The following is a 23,399-nucleotide window of genomic DNA, read 5'->3' as shown; positions in this document are numbered from 1 at the left end:
TACCCTTTTCATAGCTCTATGGCCCCCACTTCCCACAATTCTACCTCTGAGTCCCCTCTACCCTTTTCATAGCTCTATGGTCCCAAAGGCCACAGAGCTATGAAAAGGGTAGAGGGGACCCAGAGGTAGGAACATAAACCATAGAGCTATGAAAAGGGTAGAGGTGTCCCAGAGGTAGGAACATAAACCATAGAGCTATGAAAAGGGTAGAGGGGACCCAGAGGTAGGAACATAAACCATAGAGCTATGAAAAGGGTAGAGGGGACTCAGAGGTAGAATTGGGGGTAGTGGGGGCCACAGAGCTATGAAAAGTGTAGAGGTGTCCCAGAGGTAGAATTGGGGGTATATGGGGCCACAGAGCTATGAAAAGGGTAGAGGGGTCCCAGAGGTAGAATTGGGGGTAGTGGGGGCCATAGAGTTATGAAAAGGGTAGAGGGAACTCAGAGGTAGAATTGGGGGTAGTGGAGGCCATAGAGCTATGAAAAGGGTAGAGGGGACTCAGAGGTAGAATTGGGGGTAGTGGGGGCCACAGAGCTAGGAAAAGGGTAGAGGGGTCTGAGAGGTAGTACAGGGGCAGAGGAGTCACAAAGCTAGGAAAAGGGTAGAGGGGACTCAGAGGTAGAAAAGTGGCCGAGGGTCCATAGAGCTCTACCTCTTTCCTACCTCTGAGGCCCCTCTACCCTTTCCTACCTCTATCCTCTCTTACAGCCCTTTCCCTACCCAGAAGCCCTTAGTATTTCCCTCTGCATGCGTGTGCGTGCGTGTGTCCCTCTTCCCTTTTCCTATCTCCCTCTCCCTTCCGTCTCCGCTTCTCTCTCCGCTCCCTCCTCCCCTCTCTACTGCTCCTCTCTGTCCGGGCCGCTCTAGCCCTCTCCCTCTCTCTTCCCCCTCCTTCCGGCTTCCCCCTCCTCCCTCGCATCCGGTCTTTTCCTGTTTTGGTCCGGTCCCTTTCTCCTTCCGGCCTCCTCCCTCTCCCCTCGCCACAAAGGTTCCGCCTGCTTTCCTTTCCCCGCCTACCCTTCAGACGTTTCGCGACGTGCGGCTGCGTGGTGACGCAAGCGCGCGGCCGCGGGGCTGAGGGGAGACGGAGGCGCGCCAACATGGCGGCGGGGGGCGGCGGCGGCGGCGGCGGGGGCGGCCGGGGGGGGAGCAGCAGCAGCAGCAGCAGCAGCAGCAGCGGGCCCAGGATGGGGGGCAGGATGGGGGGAGCGGCGCCCCCCGCCTCGGAGAAGCTCCCCGTCCACGTAAGTCCACAGAGGAGTGGGGCCATGAACACCCCCCCCACAAAAAAGACCCCCCCCCAATATGGGGTGGGGTCTCCTTGTTGGGGGTCCCCCTTCCTGCAAAGGGGGGGCTGAATAGGCAGAGACCCCCCCCCACTCTCTGCCCTCCTGCAGCTCTTGCTAGGGAAAAGACACCCCCCCACACACACAGAGGAGTGGGGCCATTAACACCCCCCAACAAAAAGACACCCCCCAATATGGGGTGGGGTCCCCCCTTCCTGCAATGGGGGCTGGATAGGCACAGAGACACCCTCCACGCTCCTGCAGCTCTTGCTAGGGAAAAGACACCCCCCACACACAGAGGAGTGGGTCCTTTAACACCCCCCCCACAAAAAGACACCCCCCAATATGGGGTGGGGTCTCCCTCTTGGGGTCCCCCATTCCTGCAAGGGGGGCTGAATAGGCAGAGACCCCCCCACTCTCTGCCCTCCTGCAGCTCTTGCTAGGGAAAAGACCCCCCCCACACACAGAGGAGTGGGGCCATTAACACCCTCCCACGCAAAAAAGACACCCCCCCAGTATGGGGTGGGAGTGGGGTCTCCCTGTCTGAGGTCCCCCCCTTCCTGCAAAGGGGGGGCTGAATAGGCACAGAGACCCCCCCCCACCCTCTGGCCTCCTGCAGCTCTTGCTAGGGAAAAGACACCCCCCCCCCCAAAGGAAGGCTGCATCCTCAGGCATTGGCAGGGAAAGACCTGAACACCAAAATCCCCCCCCCCCAAAGGAAAGGGCAAAAGAGCTCTCCTTCTTTGCAAGGGGGGGGGGATAAGGATGAGTTTTTTGCACTCTCTTCTCCATGCAGGGAGAAGTTTGCAAATAGGTCTGAACAACCAGCCCGCACCTTGGGCTTTTGCTTTTGGTTTTAATCAGGCCATTTTGGGATTTTAGGTTGTGGTTTTAGAGGGCCGGCTGTCCTGAGTATCATCTTCTTCTTCCTCCTGGATGCATGCATTAGATGAGCCCCCCCCCCACCCCCATGAGTATATTAGTATTAATAACTGCATGCCTTAGATGACCCCATCCAATTGAGTATATCAGGATTATTATCATTATTGTTATTGCTATGATCAATAATAGCTGCATGCATTAGACCACCCCACCCCCACTGAGTATCATCTTCTTCTTCTTCTTCCTGGATGCATGCATTAGATGAGCCCCCCCCCCCAGTGAGTATATTATTATTAAAAGCTGCATGCCTTAGATGACCCCATCCAATTGAGTATATTATGATTATTGTTGTTATGATCAATAATAGCTGCATGCATTAGACCAACCCCATCGCAGACTTCCTTGCAAAAAGCCCCTTTGATTTCTTCCCCAAACAACCCCCCCTTCCTTTTCCTTTGCATTATATTGCTGTATGGAAACACCCCCCTCGCTAAAACCTCACCCTCTCCAGTTTTTCGTTTCCACCCCCTAATAATAATAATAATAATAATAATAATAATTGTTATTACTCTATGCCATCCATCTCACTGGGTTGCCGTAGCCCCTCTGGCTTGGAGCAAACGACAAAACATTAAAACATCAGACGTTGAAAGCTTCCCTACTGCACCCCACTCCCTTTTCGGCAGGTAAACGTGTGGGTGTGTTTATCTAACGGAGGTAGAATCACAGAATGGTGAATTTGCAAGGGACCCCTGAGGGTCATCCAGCCCAACCCCCGGCAACGCGGGAAACTTTTGCCGAACTCGGGACTCGAACCCACAACCCTTAGTTGGGAGTCTCTTGTGAAGCCTTCGCACTCGCCTCTCGCTTTCTCCTTGCTCCCCAACCCTCTCCTGTTGCTTTGCATTATGGATAATGCCACCCTCCTTTCTTTGCCTCCCCCCAAGTTCCTTTACATTGGTTTGCATCCAATGTTCTACCCTGAAATTAATGGAACCAAGCAAGTTATGCCCATTAATTTCAATGGTGCTACTCTTGAGTATAAGTCGTTTGGGATGCAACCCGAATTATGTATATACCCGCATTAAAGGGCACTCATTTGCGAAGCTTCCAGCAAAACCACTTGGAAATTTAGCTTTCAAGTAATAATAATAAAAGCGGGGATATCTTTAATTAAATATGGCTAAATGTTGTGTCCATGCATATGTGGAATTATTTCAATTCATTCCTGTAGGGAGAACTCTGTGTTTGAAACAGCTGATGGGGACATATTGTGGTTGTTGCTGTTAAACATATACAGTAAACCTACAATTTATGTGGGGAGTTGCGTTCTGGGGGAGTCAGGCCCGAAGCCGAAACTGCATATAGTCAGGACGCATTGGGTTCAAGAGTGGCTGGGATTGCCAAAGGCGGCTGTTATTTTTCTTCTGATTCTGTATTTTGTGGTTTCCTAGTCTGATTTTATTCTGTGATCCTCCCCAAGACCTGTGGGTATAATAATAATAATAATAATAATAATAATAATATCATCTCCCCTCTCCTGAAAACCTACCCATTTTCACCACACCTTTTATTTATTTTGTAGTTTGCATTTTTAAAATTGCGCATATAGCTGAATCATGCACAAGTCGAACGTGCGTCAGTTGCGGGATTTAGCGTTTAAAACGTTGGGTTTACCCCCATTAGTCTTTCTATTTTACTTTTTCCGTATCGCAAACCCCCTCTGAAGGCCTGGCCCCACTTCCCTGGGAGTAAGCCCCACGGATCTCAGTAGGACCTGCCGCAGAGTAGGCGCGGCTGCTGCTGAGCCGCAAGAACGCTGATCCGGGTAAATACATTCACCAGAGAACCGATCCCGGACCGTAAAGAATAAGAGATTTTCAGCTTAATGCGCATAGATATATTTCCTCCCCCCCCCCACCTCAAAATGCAGATATAGCTGCAGAGAGCGGTCCGCTTTATCTGCCAGCTTCTTGCACGTTTGATCTGGATTACTTCCAGACCGATCCTGCGAGCACTTACTCAGCAGTCTGCGGCCGCCATAGAGGGGGCTGGCTTGGCGAGGATTTGGGGGTGAGGATTTGCAGCCTCGTAAGAGGGGGTCTTGGGGGGCAAGAGACAGGTTCGGTTTGGGGCTCCCCCGGGAAGGGGAGCCAAAGCCTAGCGGGCAGAAGGGGCTGCGTCTTGGGGTCTCCGAACACATAAAAGGGGGCAGCTACCCCACCACAGCCCTGTTTGAAAGCAGAGGCTGCTCTCTCCCCGAATCCCTGCAGGGCCTGCAAGACAGAGCTGTTCCCCCAGGCCTTTGGCCAGTCTGACCCCCTCTTTCTGTAATCCTCATAGCACTCTAGCCCAATGGTTGCCATTAAATTGATTCTGAATTGATTTGAGAATGTATTTCAATGAATTGATTGCGATTTTATGTGAAGTGTGTTATTTTTACTGTGGTTAGCCGCTCTCAGCCCGGCTTCGGCTGGGGAGGGCAGGATATAAATAAAATTTTATTATTATGATTCGGGCGGGGGTACCGGGAGATGCCGTTGGCGGCTGAACCCGCACCCAGAGCCTCTGAGCCACAGCAACTCACGGAGCCCAATTCCTTGCCAGGGGTGGGGCTGGCTGTCAGCGGGGCAGCTGCCTCTCCCCTCCTGGGCCCACGGAGATCAGGGCCCCTTGATGCCTTCCCCTAAAATAATTCTCCTGCAGGTCGAAGATGCCCTCTCTTACCTGGACCAGGTGAAGATCCGCTTTGGCAGTGATCCGGCCACCTACAACGGATTCCTGGAGATCATGAAAGAGTTCAAGAGCCAGAGGTAACGGGTTCGGAGGGGGTCCGGGCCCCTCTCCCCATCTTTACGCAGCCCCCCAACCCACGAAGCGCCCCGGCTGGCGGCGGATTAATTTTTTTCCAGTGTTACCTTGGAACGTTTTATTTACTTTATTTAAAGTTTTCTTTTTTACCAGCAACAAAACACAGTGAACCACCCCCCGCCCCCAGGCGGCTGATACATTGGGTATACATAATCAATAATAACATATTCATAAATCCGGCGCTGGATTTTTAAACTAAAGGGCGGAAACGAGGGGAATGGGAATTGCACCCGAATCAGGGGACCCGGCCTCTTTGTTGCCCATCAAACATCCCCCAAAATCATCTCCCTCCCACTCTCATTTTGGGTCCTGCCTTGTTCCTATCCAGGGTGGATTGGATTTAAATCAAATCTTTAGTCAGTAAGGCTCGATTGGAATCATTATTTTCTTTACAGAAAGACTTCATTCTTGCTGGCACCGTCTTAATATTTACAGATGAAGTTTTCGTTTTGGGGATAATCAATTTTCAGAGTCGTTTTTACAGCTCTGTCAAAAATGACCAATTTGGTTGTACTATCAGAAATACATAGACAGATAATTATGAAATTATGGGGAGGTTTAATAAGTTAATTCAGTGCTTTTTTTCCTTTAAAAAATGTTCAGGGGTACTCTCATTTTCCTACTATTGAAATACTGCCCCTCAATGAGGCCAAACATAGATTCACAAAATGTTTAGGGGTATACGTCCCCCCCCCCAGAAAAAAAACAACCCCACTGAGTTAACTGTGTACATTTGGACAACTTTTTTGCTGCACTTTATTGGAAGGAGAAAAACAATCATTTCCTTAATAGCAATTTAGACAATTTGTTTAACTAAAACAATGACGTTGTAGCTTATGTATCCATGTTCGCTAACTGATGTGGCTAAACAATTAAAAAAGACAAACGTGAAAAACTTAAAACGAATCCTTATTTCCTGACGAATAGCCTTTGGACTACAGTGGTGCCTCGCAAGACGAAATTAATCTGTTCCGCGAGTCTCTTCGTCTTGCGGTTTTTTTGTCTTGCGAAGCACGGCTATTAGCGGCTTAGCGGCTTTAAGAAAAAGGAAACAAACTCGCAAGAACTCGCAAGACGTTTTGTCTTGCGAAGCAAGCCCATAGGGAAATTCGTCTTGCGAAGCACCTCAAAAAACGGAAAACTCTTTTGTCTAGCGAGTTTTTCGTCTTGCGAGGCATTCGTCTTGCGGGGCACCACTGTATAATGTAACTTGGAGGAGAAAGCCTTTAGAAATGTTTTTCCTCCGAAAGCATTTTATTTTAAAAAATTGATTTAAATAAAAAAAAATTGGTTTATTTTATTTTTTTTTAAATCCTTGATTGTTTTTATATCCCCCTTGTCTTCAGCATCGACACCCCCGGCGTCATCCGCCGCGTCTCGCAGCTCTTCCATGAGCACCCCGACCTCATCATCGGCTTCAACGCCTTCCTGCCTTTGGGCTACAGGATCGAGATCCCCAAGAACGGGAAGCTGAGCATCCAGGCCCCTCTGGCCGGCCAGGTTAGACCAGGAAGCAGGCTTGGGGTTTTTTTTTTTTTTACCATATCCACTCATTCCTATGGGGAGATTTATTCCCACCCACCCCCTTTTAAAAAAGACATTTTTTATTCAGTTTTACACTACACATTTAAATTCAAGCAGCAGACTTAATCGTCAGCATTCCCTGGATCTTTAGACTTCCCTCTGCCTTTCCACGCCTAACCATTTTCAGTCTTTTATAATAATATTAATAATAATAAATTTTATTTATACCCCACCCTCCCCAGCCAGAGCCGGGCTCAGGGCGGTTAACACCAATAAAATCACAGTAAAAACATAATAGGGGGGAAAGGGGAGGGGGAAGAAAAGGAAAAAACCCAATTTAAAATACAGGTTAAAATGCAGCCTCGTTTTAAAGTATCTGATAAAGCAAGACCATAAGGGGAGGGAAACATAAGGGTCAGACTTAGTCCGAAGTAAGGTCAGAAAAGGTTTGCTGACCCCTGGTCTCAGTGCAGGACGAGGAGCAGCTGGCAGAGGAAGGGGCAGGTGGGCACAAGACATCATCATCATCATCATCATCATCAACAACAACTTTTATTTATATCCTGCCCTCCCCGGCCAAAGTCGGGCTCAGGGTGGCGAACATCAGACACATAACGTTCGTATAAAATGAAACAATAATTAAATTCACTCCGAAAAACAGGTCCAAATCAAATTGAAGGGACTTTGGTGTCGTCTAGCTTGGCCCCCCCACAACACGGGAGCAAGGCAACAAGGACCACCCAGGTGCACACACACACACACACACACACACACACAACCCGTGTTCAGCCGCTGCTGACCCCCAACTCCCTCTCTCCTCCTAGGTGTCCCTGGACCCCGTCCAAAGCCCCCTCTCGGGCTCCGGCCTCATCCTGCACTACTGCCAGGAGAACGCCCACAACCACGGCGACTGCCCAGAGGACTTCTGCCACCAGCAGCCCCACCAGCAGCAGCAGCCGCAGCAACAACAGCCCTGCAAGGACGACTGCCGGCTGCAGATGCCTCTGGAGTCGGATTCGGTGGAGTTCAACAACGCCATCAGCTACGTCAACAAGATCAAGACCCGCTTCCTGGACCACCCGGAGATCTACCGGTCTTTCCTGGAGATCCTTCACACGTACCAGGTGAAAGGTCTCCTCTCTCCCCACGGCGTTCCGGGGTCAGGAAACAAAAAACCCAAAATATAACCCTGGTTGGTGCGCGTGGTGTGGTCTGTGGGCTGCCTCGCCCGACCTGGATATAAGTTGCCACCATTTTATTTTAGTTTAGGTTTAGGTTTAGTTTAGTTTTTAGTTTAGTGTTTAGTTTAGTTTTTCATTTCCACAGCAAACATTACATACCAAAAGGAAAATGAAAGATTAACTAATCTTACATTAAATATTCTTAGACTTAAGATAGCTATTACAATGTGCGTAATTAAGTGGTCGAGAAATCTGGGATAAATGTGTATTGTATAAAAGAAGTAAAAGGAGAGAGAGAAAAGAAAGAGAAGAACCGTATTGATCCAAGCAATTTTTAAAAGCATACCCAATCCTCCTTCACCTTATCTATCAATGTATTTCTTGTTAACTCTGTCATTTTAGCGAGGTCTAAATACTGTCCCTTTTTCATGTGCCTGTTTTGGGGAGTGGCGGGCTGCCCGGCTCTGCCTCACCCGCTCTGCCCGCAAGCTGGGGCCCCCGTCCCTCGACGCTGACCCCTTCCTCCCTCCCTCTCTCTCTTCTCAGAAAGAACAGCTGAGCACCAAAGGCCGCCCCTTCCGGGGCATGTCGGAGGAGGAGGTTTTCACCGAAGTGGCCAACCTCTTCCGGGGCCAAGAGGACCTGCTCTCCGAATTTGGGCAGTTCCTTCCCGAGGCAAAGAGGTCTCTGGTACGTGGCAGGAGGGGGGGAAACCGGTGGTCGGAAAACCCCTCTGAGAACACGGGGTTTTCCTGGGAGATGCTGTCGGGGACACAGCCTGGGACCCCCTCCCTGCAAAGGAGTGGGGGGTGTCCCCCCCGCTGCTGCCCCCTGTCCCTCTCTCCTTCCACCTTTTCCTGCTCGCTGAGGCTCCTCCACCTTTCTCCGCAGTTCACGGGGAACGGGCCCTGCGACGCCAACAACATCTCCAAACTTGAGCACGAAAAGCACATGGAGCACAGTAAGAAACGTTCCAGGCCCCTGTTGCTTCGACCCGTGCCCGGCCCGGCCAAGGTATCCGAACCGGACGCGGAGGCGGGTGGGCTGGAGGGGTGGGGAGACCAGGGAGCCTGCTGGGGGCTCAGGTGGACCGCAGGGAGTTTGACACATTGTTTCCAGGGGAGACTGGTGGGTTTTGGCGGGGTCCGCTCAGGGTGGGCTATTGAGCAGCGTTGAGCCCCACTCGTGAAACACGGAAGCGTGCTCGCACGAGCCCACATATACGTGCATGTTTTCTCCCCCCCCCCCCGGCAGAAGAAGATGAAGCTTCGGGGGACGAAGGACCTCTCGGTTGCAGCAGTGGGCAAGTACGGCAGCCTGCAGGAGTTTTCCTTCTTCGACAAGGTGGGTCGTCCGGCACGGAGGCCGGATGTGTGTCAAATTTCAGATTTAGATTTCTGTGGAAATGGTTTCCCGTTTGGTTATGTATTTTTTTTATGTGGTTTATTTATTGTTTATGACTTTCATAACTATGTACCGTATATTTCGCTCTATAAGATGCACCTAGTTTTTGGAGGAGGAAAACAAGAAAAAAAATATTCTGAATCCCAGAAGCCAGAACAGCAAGAGGGATCGCTGCGCAGTGAAAGCAGCAATCCCTCTTGCTGTTCTGGCTTCTGGGATAGCTGCGCAGGCTGCATTCGCTCCATAAGACGCACAGACATTTCCCCTTACTTTTTAGGAAGGAAAAAGTGAGTCTTGTAGAGCAAAAAATACAGTAAATCTTGTCACGCTGCAAGTCGCCTTGGGCATTTTCTTTTAACTGTGGAAAGGCGGCATACAAATAAAAAATGATGATGATGATGATGATGATGATGATAAGGCGTGTGGGGGCACAGCGGAGGCCCCCTGAACCTCCAACCTGCACAACTCTGCCAAAGGAGGGGTGGACAGACAGGCCTTTCCTCCCTGAGACCGACTGGGGGGGGGTCCTTTCGCAGCCCAGCCTGGAGCAAAGCAGAACAGCCATTGGCCAGGGACGCTCTTGTTGTGGACCCTGCATGGCTGGGGGCAGGCCTAGGGGTCCCTCCCATCTCTGCAAGCGGGTGCTCTAACCACTGAGCTGCCCAGCCCCAAGGTGCCCCCTCCCATCCCCGGCTGGTTCTTCCGCTCAGGTTCGGCGAGTCCTGAAGAGCCAGGAGGTGTACGAGAACTTCCTTCGGTGCATCGCCCTCTTCAACCAGGAGCTGGTCTCGGGCTCCGAGCTTCTCCAGCTGGTCACCCCCTTTCTGGGGTAAGTGGGGGCCGCGTTGAGTCGGGGGGCTGCCAGAGGGTCCTCCATCTCCCTTGGGGAAAAGGCAGGCAGGGGCTAATCCCGGCAGCCAGGCAGAAGCAGACAGCTTCCTCTTAGTTGGCTTGGCAAAGAGGGAGGGAGGGAGGGGGAACACTGCCCCCTCCCCAATTTTCAGGAGAAAACTCCCCCCCCCAAACTTCCCAGAAAACACTTCGCCTCTTTCCCAGTTTCCTTGCCGTTTGTGTTTATGCATAGCTTTCCACATGGGAAAGCGACATCTCAAAGCAAATTTACACAGAGCCTAGGACTTGCCGATCAGAAGGCTGGCGGTTCGAATCCCCGCAATGACGGGGTGAGCTCCGGTTGCTCGGTCCCTGCTCCTGCCAACCTAGCAGCTGAAAAGCACGTCAAAGTGCAAGTAGATAAATAGGTACCACTCTGGCGGGAAGGTAAACGGTGTTTCTGTGCGCTGCTCTGGTTCGCCAGAAGCGGCTTAGTCCTGCTGGCCACATGACCCGGAAGCTGTACTCTGGCTCCCTCGGCCAATAAAACGAGATGAGCGCCGCAACCCCAGAGTCGGTCACGACTAGACCTAATGAGTCAGGGGTCCCTTTACCTTTACCTTACCCAAATATTTTTACGTTAAGAGAGCGTAAAACCCCTGGCATGCGAAAGAAAGCAAAAGTAGATGGGAATAGCCAGAACTGAACCTTCAGGGGCAAATTTCCAAGTTGGGTGTCTTCTAAAAAGGCTCCATTTCTCAATAGAGTCACTGCCTGCCCTCTCTGGTGTCTCACCGAAAACGTCAGCTTGGCTGCACATAAAACACCCCAAATTTTTGTTCTCCCTTCTCCCCCATGCACATTTTTGACACGTAACAATTCTGCCCCTCGGTTAAGAAACCTTGCGTTCATTCCCGTCCCTCTGCTCGTGAGTTTATTTAAGATATGGCAGAGCCCGCAGGCAAAACGTCACCAGTTCGGGGCCCGTGGGCTGTGCCTTTCCCGAGTTTCCCGATTCGAATCCCCACCGCGCCTCCAAGGGGTCCCGCCACTCACAGCCCGCCTTTCCCCCTCCTCACCTTCCTTCCCGCAGGAAATTCCCAGAGCTTTTTGCTCAGTTCAAGTCCTTCCTGGGCGTGAAGGAGCTGTCCTTCGCGTCCCCCATGGCGGACCGCTCTGGGGACGGCGTCTGCCGCGAGATCGACTACGCCTCCTGCAAGCGCATCGGCTCCAGCTACCGGGCGCTGCCCAAGACCTATCAGCAGCCAAAGTGCAGCGGACGGACAGCCATCTGTAAAGAGGTAGGCCGGGGGCCGTCGGCAGAAGGAAGGCGGCGGCGGCGGGGCGTCCCGGCGACTCCCCTGGACTGAGGGCGCCCCCTCTCGCCCCCGCAGGTGCTGAACGACACCTGGGTCTCCTTCCCCTCCTGGTCTGAGGACTCCACCTTTGTCAGCTCCAAGAAGACCCCCTACGAGGAGCAGCTGCACCGGTGTGAGGACGAACGCTTTGAGGTGGGTGCCTCCGGCCACGTGGGCAGGCTCAGGGCTCCTGCTTGGGGGGCGGAGGGCCCCAGGTCCTTCCTCAAGGCTGGCTCAGTCCCTGGGGGGTTTCAGGCTTCGGGGAAACTGCTTTCTCTCCCCCCGCAACCCTTCAAAGCCCTAAACGGCCTCGGCCCCGTATCCCTGAAGGAGCGTCTCCGCCCGAACACCTGGGTCCATCTCCCGAGTGTCTTCTGGCGGTTCCCTCCCTGCGAGAAGCGAAGTTACAGGGAACCAGGCAGAGGGCCTTCTCGGTGGTGGCCCCCGCCCTGTGGAACGCCCTTCCATCGGATGTCAAGGAAATAAACAGCTACCTGATGTTTAAAAGACATCTGAAGGCAGCCCTGTTTAGGGAAGTTTTTAATGTTTAATATTGTATTTTCATATTCTGTTGGAAGCTGCCCAGAGTGGCTGGGGAAACCCAGCCAGATGGGCGGGGTAGAAATATTATTATTATTACCACCACCAAAGCAATTATTGCCCCTTGCCATTTTAAGAGTGTTTAATGATCACAGCAAAAGAACAACGCAGCCATTCTCGGAGTGAAGGCGCTCTCAGTTAAGCTTCCCTCCTCCTTCCTCCAGAGTCATGCAATATTCCTTCCCTCTTTGAGCATACAGTATTATTGCTGCTGCCGCCAAATACGTATACAAACCAACTCTTTCGCTATATCCGTTTCCATAACCCCTAAAACTTCGGTTCTAAACGCAGCATAAGGGGTCTCTATGGTATAGTGTATTTTAAAATGGGGTTTCAGAGTTTTTATGGGTTTTTGAATGTTTTATGTAGTTTTTATGTAGTTTTTCAATTTCATTGTTCTGCATGGGACAATGGCAATAAAGATCTCGTATATCGTATATCGTAAAAAGAAAATATCCGGGTCATGGGGAGGGAGTGTTTGACGCCACCTTGAAACACCTTTTGCTATCTCAGTATCCTGGGGGGTCGGGGTCTCCACGAGGGCAGGAAGTTCCCTGACGGGGGGAGCCGGGTTGTGGTGTGCCCCCCCCGTTTCTCACGTTTCTCGCTCTTCCCCCACCCAGCTGGACGTGGTCCTGGAGACGAACCTGGCCACGATCCGGGTGCTGGAGAGCGTGCAGAAGAAGCTGAGCCGCATGTCGCTGGAGGACCAGGAGAAATTCCGCCTGGACGACTGCCTGGGGGGCACCTCCGAGGTTATCCAGAGGCGCGCCATCTACCGCATCTACGGCGACAAGGCGCCCGAGATCATCGAGAGCCTCAAGAAGAACCCACTCTCGGCCGTCCCCATCGTCCTCAAGAGGTGAGCCGTTCCAAAAACGACAGAAGAAATAAGTCAATAGATAATATTTTTTAAAAAAGAGTGGGAATGTTTCCTCAATTGCTTAAGGAAACAAGGTTCCACCTCTAAGATTTGGTTGTGTTTGGAATACAGTGGTACCTCAGGTTACATACGCTTCAGGTCACAGACTCTGCTAACCCAGAAATAGTACCTCAGGTTAAGAACTTTGCTTCAGGATGAGAACAGAAATAGCGCAGCAACGGGAGGCCTCATTAGCTAAAGTGGTGCTTCAGGTTAAGAACAGTTTCAGGTTAAGAACAGACCTCCGGAACAAATTAAGTACTTAACCCGAGGTAGCACTGTAACTCTGTAAATAGGGATACGTCGTTTCCACATACCAAGACGAGGGGAAAATATTAAATACAGGGGAATTTTTTTAGTAAGGTGAAACGAACCGCTACAAGGTAGATGGAAGTCTACCACAACACAATAAATAAAGGATAAGAAATTCAATTTATATGTAAACGTATATATGAGAAAGGCCACAAGAGCACTGAATCATATTGAATTGGACAATGCAGATTGATCCTTTCTGATTTGATTTTGTTACTGTCTTTGTTTTGTCTTTTTCTTTTGTCTTCTTCCGTTACCTTTTTCCTTTTGCATGTGTTGAGATGAAATAGTCTAATGTCATTTGATCTATATAGAAGTTATCAATGTAGGTATTTGTCAATTATGTATTGATTTGTATATTTAAAAAACCGGGGGGCAAGGAGGGTGGTGGCCGGGTTGGGCTCGGCGCCCGCGTCTTCCCGCAGTCTCACCTTCGCCTCCTCTCCGTCCGTCCGTCCCGCAGGCTGAAGGCGAAGGAGGAGGAGTGGAGGGAGGCCCAGCAGGGTTTCAACAAGATCTGGCGGGAGCAGTACGAGAAGGCCTACCTGAAGTCCCTCGACCACCAGGCCGTCAACTTCAAGCAGAACGACACCAAGGCCCTGCGCTCCAAGAGCCTCCTCAACGAGATTGAGAGCGTCTACGACGAGGTGGGTCCTCTCAGGGCCACATTCCCCCCTTGCATGGGAAGCTTCAAGAGTTGGCAGCGGAGGCGCCTGCCGGAATCTCCGGTGGCAGGGAGTTCCACAGGACAGGGCGGATGAAACTAGAGGCTCAGTTTCTTGTTGTCGAGACGGGGAGAGCTTGGGTGCCCCCTGAGTCGCTCGGGGATTTGCAAACGGGTGGAGAGGAGCTTGGCCGTGCCTTGGTCGTGGGGGGGGGGCAGCCATTGCAGCTAGACTGGGGACTGGGAGCGGCCGCCGAGACCATATAACAGCAGTCCTGAAAGACCTACATTGGCTCCCAGGACGTTTCCAAGCACAATTCAAAGTGTTGGTGCTGACCTTGAAAGCCCTGAATGGCCCAGTAGACCTGAAGGAACTGTCTATGGAGGCACAGGTCAGTTCTGTGTCCAGAGCGGCTGTCTCCCAGCTCCATCTGGTATGTAGGATGAGACCCTCCCTGCCCACAGACTGTCTGGCCAGAGTGGGGCATGCTCTGGTTATCTCCCGCTTGAACTACTGCCATGCGCTCTCCGTGGGGCTGCCTTTGAAGGTGACCCGGAAACTGCAACTAATCCAGAATGCGGCAGCCAGACTGGGGACTGGGAGTGGAGACCATATAACACCAGTCCTGAAAGACCTCCATTGGCTCCCAGGACGTTTCTGGACACAATTCAAAGGGTTGGGGCTGACCTTGAAAGCCCTAAACGGCTCAGTATCCCTGAAGGAGCGTCTCCACCCCGATCATTCTGCCCGGACACTGAGGTCCAGCTCCGAGGGCCTCCTGGCGGTTCCCTCCCTGCAAGAATCCAAGTTACAGGGAACCAGGTAGAGGGCCTTCTTGGTGGTGGCACCCGCCTTGTGTAACATCCTCCCACAAGATGCCAAGGAAATCAACAACCACCTGGCTTTTAGAAGACATCTGAAGGCAGCTCTGTTTAGGGAAGCTTTTAATGTTTGATCATTTACTGTGTTTTTAGTATTCTATTGGGAGCTGGCGAAACCCAACCAAATGGGCGGGGTATATATAATAAAATGATTGCAGTAATCATTCCCTTAAATTGGTCCTTTTTCTGGTGTTTCTAAGCAAAGGTTCATCCCCTTATGATACAGGGAACCATGCTTTCCATTGTATTTTAAAATGGGGTTTCAGAGTTGTTAGGGGTTTCTGAAAGTTTGTCAGTTTCATTGTTCTGTGTGGGACAATGCCAATAAAGATGTCGTTAAATCCATCTCTCTCTCCTCCAGCACCAGGAGCAGCACTCCGAGGGACGGGGCGCCCTGAACGAGCCGCACCTCATCTTCGTCTACGAGGACCAGCAGATCCTGGAGGACGCGGCCGCCCTGGTGGGCTACTACGTCAAGCGCCAGCCAACCATTCAGAAGGAGGACCAAGCCACCATCTGGCAGATCATCCACCGCTTTGTCCCTGACCTCTTCTTCTCCCAGCCCCCCGGCCACGACCCCCCGCCCCCCGCCCCGGAAGAGGCGCCCGAGGCCGGCAAGGGCAGCCCCAAGCGGCCCCCCGCCCCTCCACCCCCGCCGGACACCCGCGACTTGCGCAAAAGGGCTCCCCCGGCAGAGGACAAGCCGCTGCCCCCTTCCGCCGCCCCGGAGGCAGCCCACGAGCTGCGGAAAAGGACGCCCCCCGCCGACGAGAAGCCCCCCGCCCCGGAGGGGCACGAGCTGCGCAAGAGGAACCCCCCTGCACTTGCCAGGGAGAAGGGCGGCGGCGGCTCGGAGGGCGCAGCGGCGGCGGCCTCTCCCCCCGCCCCGGCCGCCCCCTCCCCTGCCCAGCCGCGCCGCTCTCTGGACAACGTCTACGCGCTGTTTTTCGCCAACAACAACTGGTACTTCTTCTTGCGGCTGCACCAGACGCTCTGCTCCCGGCTGCTCAAGATCTACCGGCAGGCGCAAAAGCAGCTCCTGGAGTTCCGGGCCGAGAAGGAGAGGGAGAAACTGCTCTGTGACGGCCGCAAGGAGAGGGCCAACGACCCGGCCATGGAACTGCGCCTCAAGCAGCCCAGTAAGCAGGGCGGCGGGGAAGGAGGTCTGCGTTTGGCCAGGGACCGGGGAGGGGGTGGCTCTTGGCTTCCGGCACCCGGCAAGGCCAGGGAGGGGAAGAAGGGGGTCGCGGAGGAGGTGGGAAGTGGCCTCACCGCTTGGCCCTCCTAGCTAGAGCCGTGCGGGGATTGCGAGTGTGCGAAACCGGTGTGGCGCTTGCTCCCGTCGTGCTGGCAGCAGCTGGAGAGCTGTGACACATCGCCAGCTATGATCATAATGATAAGATTGTTTAGTTGTGTCCGCCTCTTGGTGACCCCCTGGACCAGAGCACGCCAGGCACTCCTGTCTTCCACTGCCTCCCACAATTTGGTCAAACTCATGCTGGCAGCTTCGAGAACACCGTCCCACCATCTTGTCCTCCGTCGCCCCCTTCTCCTTCTGCCCTCCATCTTTCCCAACATCAGGGTCTTTTCCTGGGAGTCTTCTCTTCTCATGAGGCAGCCAAAGTCTTGGAGCCTCAGCTTCAGGATCTGTCCTTCCAGTGAGCACTCAGGGCTGATTTCCTTCAGAATGGAGAGGTTGGATCTTCTTGCAGTCCATGGGACTCTCTAGAGTCTCCTCCAGCACCAGAATTCAAAAGCATCAATTCTTCGGCAATCAGCCTTCTAATGATAACATAGCCTAATGATAAGATAGGGTAGCTCCTTCTGTTCCTATTTATTCATGAGGACCAGAACCTTAGCTTGCCTTTAAGGGAAGAGCTGTCCCCAAGCAGTCGAGTGTCCTCTGTGCACAGAAGGTGCCCGTTTCAATCTCCAGACACGGCTGGCAGTACAACCCTAAGTCTGAAACATGGGCGACTCTGGGCTTGACAGACCGCTGATCTGAGGCAGTCTTCTCCTGCTGCTCAATGGCCACACTGCCTCCCCTACCCTCCGGACTCAAGCGATCGCAGAATCCTAGAGTTGTAGATTCGGATGGGACCCCCAACGATCACCTATCCCAACCCCCAAATGTGCAGAATTCCTGATGGGGGGCTGGGGAATAGGAGTCCTGGCGTGCCAAGATGCTGGGTGTCCCATCTTGGCACGCCACAGAGGGGTTTTGTGTCTCGTGTGTGTGTGTGCGTTCTTGCCAGGCGAAGTGGAGCTGGAGGAGTACTACCCAGCCTTCCTGGACCTGGTGCGAAACCTGCTGGACGGCAACATCGACCCCACCCAGTACGAAGACACCCTGCGGGAAATGTTCACCATCCACGCCTACGTCGGCTTCACCATGGACAAACTGGTGCAGAACATCGTCCGGCAGGTACCGGCTGCCTCCTGGGGGGGGCTGTAGGGGGCACTGGTGTGCAGGGGGAGGCCCTGACCCCAGGGGGGTTCTGGACAGGAGTTGTGGGGGACAGAGGCCGGCCGCAGGCGGGCCCCCTGCCCTGCTCCACACGGAGGAAGGAAGACCCCAGTGTTTGGGGAGCCTCTGCCTAGGACGCGGGTGGCGCTGTGGGTTAAACCACAGAGCCTAGGACTTGCTGATCAGAAGGTTGGCGGTTCAAATCCCGGTGACGGGGTGAGCTCCCATTGTTGCTCGGTCCCTGCTTCTGCCAACCTAGCAGTTCGAAAGCACGTCAAGGTGCAAGTAGATAAATAGGTACCGCTCTGGTGGGAAGGTAAACGGCGTTTCCGTGCGCTGCTCTGGTTCGCCAGAAGCGGCTTAGTCATGCTGGCCACATGACCCGGAAGCTGTACGCCGGCTCCCTCGGCCAATAAAGCGAGATGAGCGCCACAACCCCAGAGTCGGTCTCGACTGGACCTAATGGTCAGCGGTCCCTTTACCTTGCCTAGGACTTTCAAATCACAGAATTGCAGTGTCCAATTTTTCTGACAAAGGGTGTTTAAGGAGAGGACAGAAACCGCTGGGTTAAAAGCTGACCAGAAGCCCAGAGGTAGCGTTGTTATCGATTTACGACAGGGCAGAAGGTTCACAGGCTATGAAGGACTGGCTCACAGATTTATGGACAGCTGATGGCCAGGAGGTGGAAGGGGCAAGCAGAAGATGAAACAGAAGAATGGTATAAAGAGGTGTGGGATATATAGCTATTAATGATCGATTAACATGTGCCATTAAGGTAAGGTGGGGAACGTGTGGGAGAAAAGATTCTGAGGAGATACGGAAGGCGTTTGAAGAATTTGCACTAATAATAATAGTAGTAGTAGTAATAATAATAATAATAATAATAATAATAATAATAATAATAAAAATAAAAAAATACCTGATAATGGTCACTGATTGCGTTACCTGGGCATCCTGGCCGTTCTTTTGTGATGGTAAATACTTTATTCCTGAGTCCAGGTCACAACCTCACCCTATTCATACACAAATGCGCCCTTAAGACAGGATTTGCAAGTGAAAAGACAATGGCAAGGCTTCTCCATTTGCAGAGGAATATTTGGAGGTCATTGGGAGAGTCCAAAATTCAGCGGTTCTCAAGCTGTGGGTCCCCAGATGTTGTCGGACTACAACTCCCATCATCCCTGGGGTCTGGCCTTGCTAGCTAGGGTTGAGGGGAGTTGTAGTTCGACAACATCTGGGGACCCACAGGTTGAGAAAGGCTGCTCCAAATAGCTTCAGGATTGCTCCCCCGAATTATTCCAGGCACATGGTTCATACGTTTAGATATGTGTGCGTTTAAGAGTTTTTATTCTATATTTGAGACCTTAAAATTCTGACCCCGTTCTCCCTGGCTCCAGCTGCACCACCTGGTGAGCGACGATGTCTGCCTGAAGGTGGTGGAGCTCTACCTGGGCGAGCGGAAGCGAGGGGCGGCCGGCGGCAACCTGTCCTCCCAGTGCGTCCGGGCGGCCAAGGAGACCAGCTACCAGTGGAAGGCGGAGCGGTGCATGGCGGACGAGAATTGCTTCAAGGTGCGGCCCCCCTGCCCTCCACCCTCTGGGGCTCGGCTTGCCCGGAAGTGGGGGGTCGGCCACGCTGGGGGGCTGGGGAGAGACCCCTCGAATGCTGCTTGTGGCCGGAGCCCATGTGTGTGACCACCTGCCTCGCCTCCCCGCAGGTGATGTTCCTTCAGAGAAAGGACCAAGTGATCATGACCATCGAGCTGCTGGATACGGAGGAGACCCAGACAGAAGACCCCCTGGAAGTCCAGGTGATTCCCGGCCTCCCTATCACGCGCGCCGTGAGATCCCTCCCTGATGGGGGTGCGGACCCCGCGGCCGGTTGCTTCTGTCGTCAGGCGTTGCGTCCCAATGGGTGGGCTGCAAACCACAGCCAGCCTCCCTTGCGCTTCTCTGCTGCTGTTGGGAAGACCGAAAACAACAAGGATAACAATTTTATTATTTATACCCCACCCATCTGGCTGGGTTGGGCCCGGTTTAGCTTGGCAGCTGCAATCTCTGGTTTTGCATTACAGCCGCAAGCCCTGGTTTAGTGGCAGCCGCAAGCCCTGGTTTAGTGTGGCAGACGCAAGCCCTGGTTTAGTGGCAGCTGCAAGCCCTGGTTTAGTGGCAGCCGCAAGCCCTGGTTTAGTGGCAGCCGCAATCCCTGGTTTAGTGTGGCAGCCGTAATCCCTGCTTTTGCATTATAGCTGCAAGCCCCAGTTTAGCGTGGCAGCCGCAATCCCTGGTTTAGTGGTGCAGCTGCAACCCCGCATTTAGCATGGCAGTTGCAATCCCTGGTTTAGCATTGCAGACTCAATCCTGGGTTTAGCATTGCAATCTCTATCCCCAGTTTAGCGTGGCAGCCCCAAACCTTGCTTTAGCGTTGCAATTTCAATCCCCGATTTAACACTGCAGCTTCAGTCTCTTGTTTAGCAGACTCAGTCCCCGGTTTAGAACTGCAGCCCCAATCCTTGGTTTAGCATTGCAGTTTCAATCCCCGGTTTAACACCACAGCCGCAAACCCCGGTTTAGCTTGGCAGCTGCACTGGGACAGCAGTTTGCTGCGCCGCAGCCAACCTGTGTTTTGTCCGTGCCTTCCTGCTCCCGGTTCATGCAGGGTGGGCTAGCACGGACCAAACCACAAACCCCGGTTTGACCCACGGTTATCCAGCTCGAGCCCCCACCCCCAAACCTCCGAGTGTTTCTCCCCCCCTTTGCTTCCTACCTTTTCCTCTCTCCTCCAGCACTTGGCCAACTACGTTGAGCAGTACGTGGGGGTGGAGGGAACCCCCAGCGGCCAGAACGAAGGCTTCCTCCTCAAACCCGTCTTTCTGCAGAGGTGAGGGACCCTCCGGCGCACGAGGGGGGCGGGTCTCGCTCCTGCCTCCAGAGCAGGGACCCGGGGTGGGTGGGCAAAGGTGGCATCCCTCTCTCCCTCCTGCCTCTCTCCTGCCCCCCAGGAACCTGAAGCAGTTCCGGCGCTGGCAGTGCGCCCAGGTGCAGGCCGCCCGAGACAAGGCCCGGGGCTCCTGGAAGCAGCTCGTGGGGGTGGAGAGCGCCTGCAACGTGGACTGCAAGTTCAAGCTCAACACGCACCGAATGCTCTTCGTCATGAACGCGGAGGATTACATGTACCGGCGGGGGGCCCTGGGCCGCGCCAGGCAGGTGGGTCTCGAGGGGGGGCGCTATTTTCATTTACCTTTACAGCGGTACAGTCTCAACTGGGGACAGGGCCTTTTCAGTACTGGCCCCGACTTGGTGGAACGCTCTGTCCCAAGAGACCAGGGCCCAGCGGGACTTGACATCTTTCCGCAGGGCCTGCAAGACAGAGCTGTTCCGCCTGGCCTTTGGTTTGGACTCAGTCTGACCCTTATGTTTCCCTCCCCTTATGGTCTTGATCTATGGGCTACTGTTAAAATAATAATAATAATAATAATAATAATAATAATAATAATAATAATAATGGACGCGGGTGGCTCTGTGGGTTAAACCACTGAGCCTAGGACTTGCCGATCAGAAGGTCGGTGGTTCGAATCCCCGCGACGGGGTGAGCTCCCGTTGCTCGGTCCCTGCTCTTGCCCACCTAGCAGTTTGAAAGGACTTCTGGAAAACGTCCCAAAACCGGAACACTTCCGGATTTTTGGTGTTTGAGAACCAAGGTACCACTGTAAATACCTGGCGATAGCATCCCACGTGCAGGGAGCCACCTCAGAAAAGGCCCTGTTCTGGACCTCTGGCAGAAAAGGTACAAAGGAGAAGGGCCTCGGGTGGTGAGCTCAGGTCCAGCTCCCTGGCTTGCGGGGGCAGATTTCCGCCGGTGACCCTGCCCTCCCTCTGTCTCTGGGCAGGCACAGCCGTCGGTCTTGCTGCGCTACCACCGGCGCTTTGAGGCCTGGCACCTGGGCTGGCTGAGCCGGCACGCCGGGCGCGAGGCGTCGGAGCTGGTCCAGGACTGGCTGATGGGCGACGACGACGAGGACCTGCTGCCCTGCAAGACCACCTGCGAGACGCTCAGCGTCCACGGCGTCCCGGTCAACCGCTACCGCGTCCAGTACAGCCGCCAGCCGGCCTCCCCCTGAACCCCTTTTCTCCCTCCTTCCCTCTGGCCGGGGGGGGGGCAGTGGGTGACCTGCAGCCAGCCCACCCCTGGTATTTATCTGACCAGCTTTGCGGGGGGCAAAGTGTCATTTTCTCCGTTTGGTTTGTGACTTTGGGGGGCGGGGGGCGGCTCGTTTCGGGCGCCCTCCCTGCGTGGCACGGGACGGACTGGGGGGGGGTCTTCCCAGAGCTCTCCAGGCCTCGGACTGCTTTGTTTTGGCCCAGGAGGGGGGGGCAAGGAGGGACCCAGGAGAGAAAACTCGGAGCCCCCCACCACCACCGCCAGGCCTTTCTCCCGACCCCCCCAGCCCCATCGGTCACTGTACGGTGAGCACTTCCTATCGCCCAAACGCAAGGCCTTGTGAGAAGCAAAGGGGGCTTTCCTTTCTACGCCCCCCCTTCCCGCCCCATGGACTGCGTGGCCTTTTTGGTGCAAAAAATTAAAGTGTCCTCTTGTGTGCATCTGGTGGGTTGGGGGGGCAGGTGGCCAAGCCCACCTGGAAGGGGGGGGTCGTCTCCCGCCGTGGGCACTTTGTGGACCATCCTGGCTGTGGGTTTTTTTTGGGGGGGGGACAAGATCAAGGGGTTGCTCCTCCCCCTGCCACCTCCAAGACACTCCAGGGGTTTATTTCTTGGGGTCCCAAAGTGGGGGGAGGCCATTGCCCTGAGTGGTTTCTTTTTTTGGGGGGGTTGGTTTCTCCGTTTTCTTTTGCGAGATAATCTTTGGGGGGGACTCTGTTGTCTTTTTATTTCTCTCTCTCTGCGCCCCCCTCCAAATTTGGCAACAAAAGACACACTTGTGCCCCTTCCCTCGTCTCTCTCCCTCCAATCACTGCCAAGGAATGGAAGACCCCCCCCCCAAGGAAATTGAATGGTTCAAACCTCCCCTCCAAAAAATATCAGATCCCCCTTCACCCTCCTTGGACTCCAGGAAGGCTCCCCTCCCCATATCTCCCCCCCCATACCTGCTATTCTCCCAAGCGGGGGGCGGGGGGACCGACTGTGCCAAAATCTCTCTTAACGAAACGATGACTTAAATGGTAGCTTTGTGGCTTAACGTGTCGTTTTTCTTTTCTTTCTTTTTTTAATTGGGGGGCCATGGTGAGGTTTGTAGGGGGGGAGAAACCCTCCTCTACCCAGCCCCCCCCTCTTCCCACTGGCCATATTTCTTCATCCCGTTGTTTTTAAAAATAAATAAATAAACCCAATTTAATTTATAATCTGGGCGGGCAAAGCGTCCATCTCTCCAGGGGGGGGGGGCATCAGCAAAGCAACGGGGGGGGGGTGCTTCCGGAAGCCGGGAAAGATCTGTCCGTAGCAGAGAACACGAGAGACAATGCTTCTGGGTCCCCCCCCCTAAATTTCCATTTTTATTTCGTCTCCGAAGGATCTCTCTTCCTTCTCTTCTTCCTCTATCCCCCCCCACCGCACCCCCCCGGCTTCCTTCCGCCTTTGTATTTGCTTTTGCCAACTCTTTGAATGTAGTTTTTAAAAGAAATTATTTATTTGCACATCAAGTAAAAATAAAATATTAATTTTGAAAACGCCAGAGGCTCCCTCGTGTTCTTCCTTCCCCCACGGAACAGGCGGTGGGGCCCCCATGCGAGGGGCGTAGGTCGCCTGAGGGCCCCCTTCTCGGGACCGGGTGCAATGTTCACAATTCCAGCCCTTGGGGGGAGATGGGTTCTGTGTGCGAGTTCCCAGAGGGAGAACCCGATCTCTGCACAGACTAGACTGGAAGACGTTTGCACCAGTTTAAGGGGGGGGGGGTGTCAAGGAAGATATTAATGGCCGTGACGGTGAACCTTTTACAAACCAAGCGCCCAAACCACAACCCAAAACCCACTTCATTATTGCCAACACAGCAATTTAACCTGAATACTGAGGTTTTAGTTTAGGGAGAAAAAACAACTCACACATTAACAAAATAAAATTTAAAAAAAACCCACAATAACAGAGCTTCCAATTATACAAATGCGATTTTTATTGAAAGGCAAAAGTTTGGAACAATTAATACGATTTTTGCTTTTGTGTGCATGCTGGTCATTTTGTCATACTTTCAGAACGGACGCTGCT

General features: G+C 53.3%; 1 protein-coding gene across 1 annotated transcript; it reads left to right on the top strand.

The window, feature by feature from the left end:
• The first annotated feature begins 1,095 nt into the window (after window positions 1–1,095).
• On the top strand, window positions 1,096–22,869 carry SIN3B (SIN3 transcription regulator family member B). Its single transcript, XM_079960456.1, has 19 exons — window positions 1,096–1,244; window positions 4,875–4,981; window positions 6,386–6,539; window positions 7,388–7,687; window positions 8,291–8,434; window positions 8,636–8,758; window positions 8,999–9,088; window positions 9,859–9,977; window positions 11,073–11,280; window positions 11,374–11,490; window positions 12,561–12,799; window positions 13,635–13,818; window positions 15,079–15,856; window positions 16,973–17,142; window positions 18,582–18,755; window positions 18,902–18,994; window positions 19,970–20,064; window positions 20,186–20,390; window positions 21,074–22,869. The coding sequence occupies exons 1-19, from the start codon at window positions 1,101–1,103 to the stop codon at window positions 21,302–21,304; spliced, it is 3,675 nt and encodes a 1,224-aa protein (XP_079816582.1). The 5' UTR covers window positions 1,096–1,100; the 3' UTR covers window positions 21,305–22,869.
• The last annotated feature ends 530 nt before the right edge of the window (window positions 22,870–23,399 follow it).

The sequence above is a fragment of the Podarcis cretensis genome (assembly GCF_951804945.1).
Source record: "Podarcis cretensis genome assembly, chromosome: 18".
Lineage (NCBI taxonomy): Eukaryota > Metazoa > Chordata > Lepidosauria > Squamata > Lacertidae > Podarcis > Podarcis cretensis.
Note: the sequence above shows the minus strand (reverse complement) of the source record. Positions and strands in the feature narration are given on the sequence as shown.

Excerpts from the sequence above, each read along its gene's own strand:
- SIN3B (XM_079960456.1), top strand. The coding sequence starts at position 1,101 with ATGGCGGCGGGGGGCGGCGGCGGCGGCGGCGGGGGCGGCCGGGGGGGG. Across the intron at positions 7,688-8,290 it reads AGATCCTTCACACGTACCAG|AAAGAACAGCTGAGCACCAA; the intron begins GTGAAAGGTCTC and ends CTCTCTTCTCAG. Across the intron at positions 20,065-20,185 it reads AAACCCGTCTTTCTGCAGAG|GAACCTGAAGCAGTTCCGGC; the intron begins GTGAGGGACCCT and ends CCTGCCCCCCAG.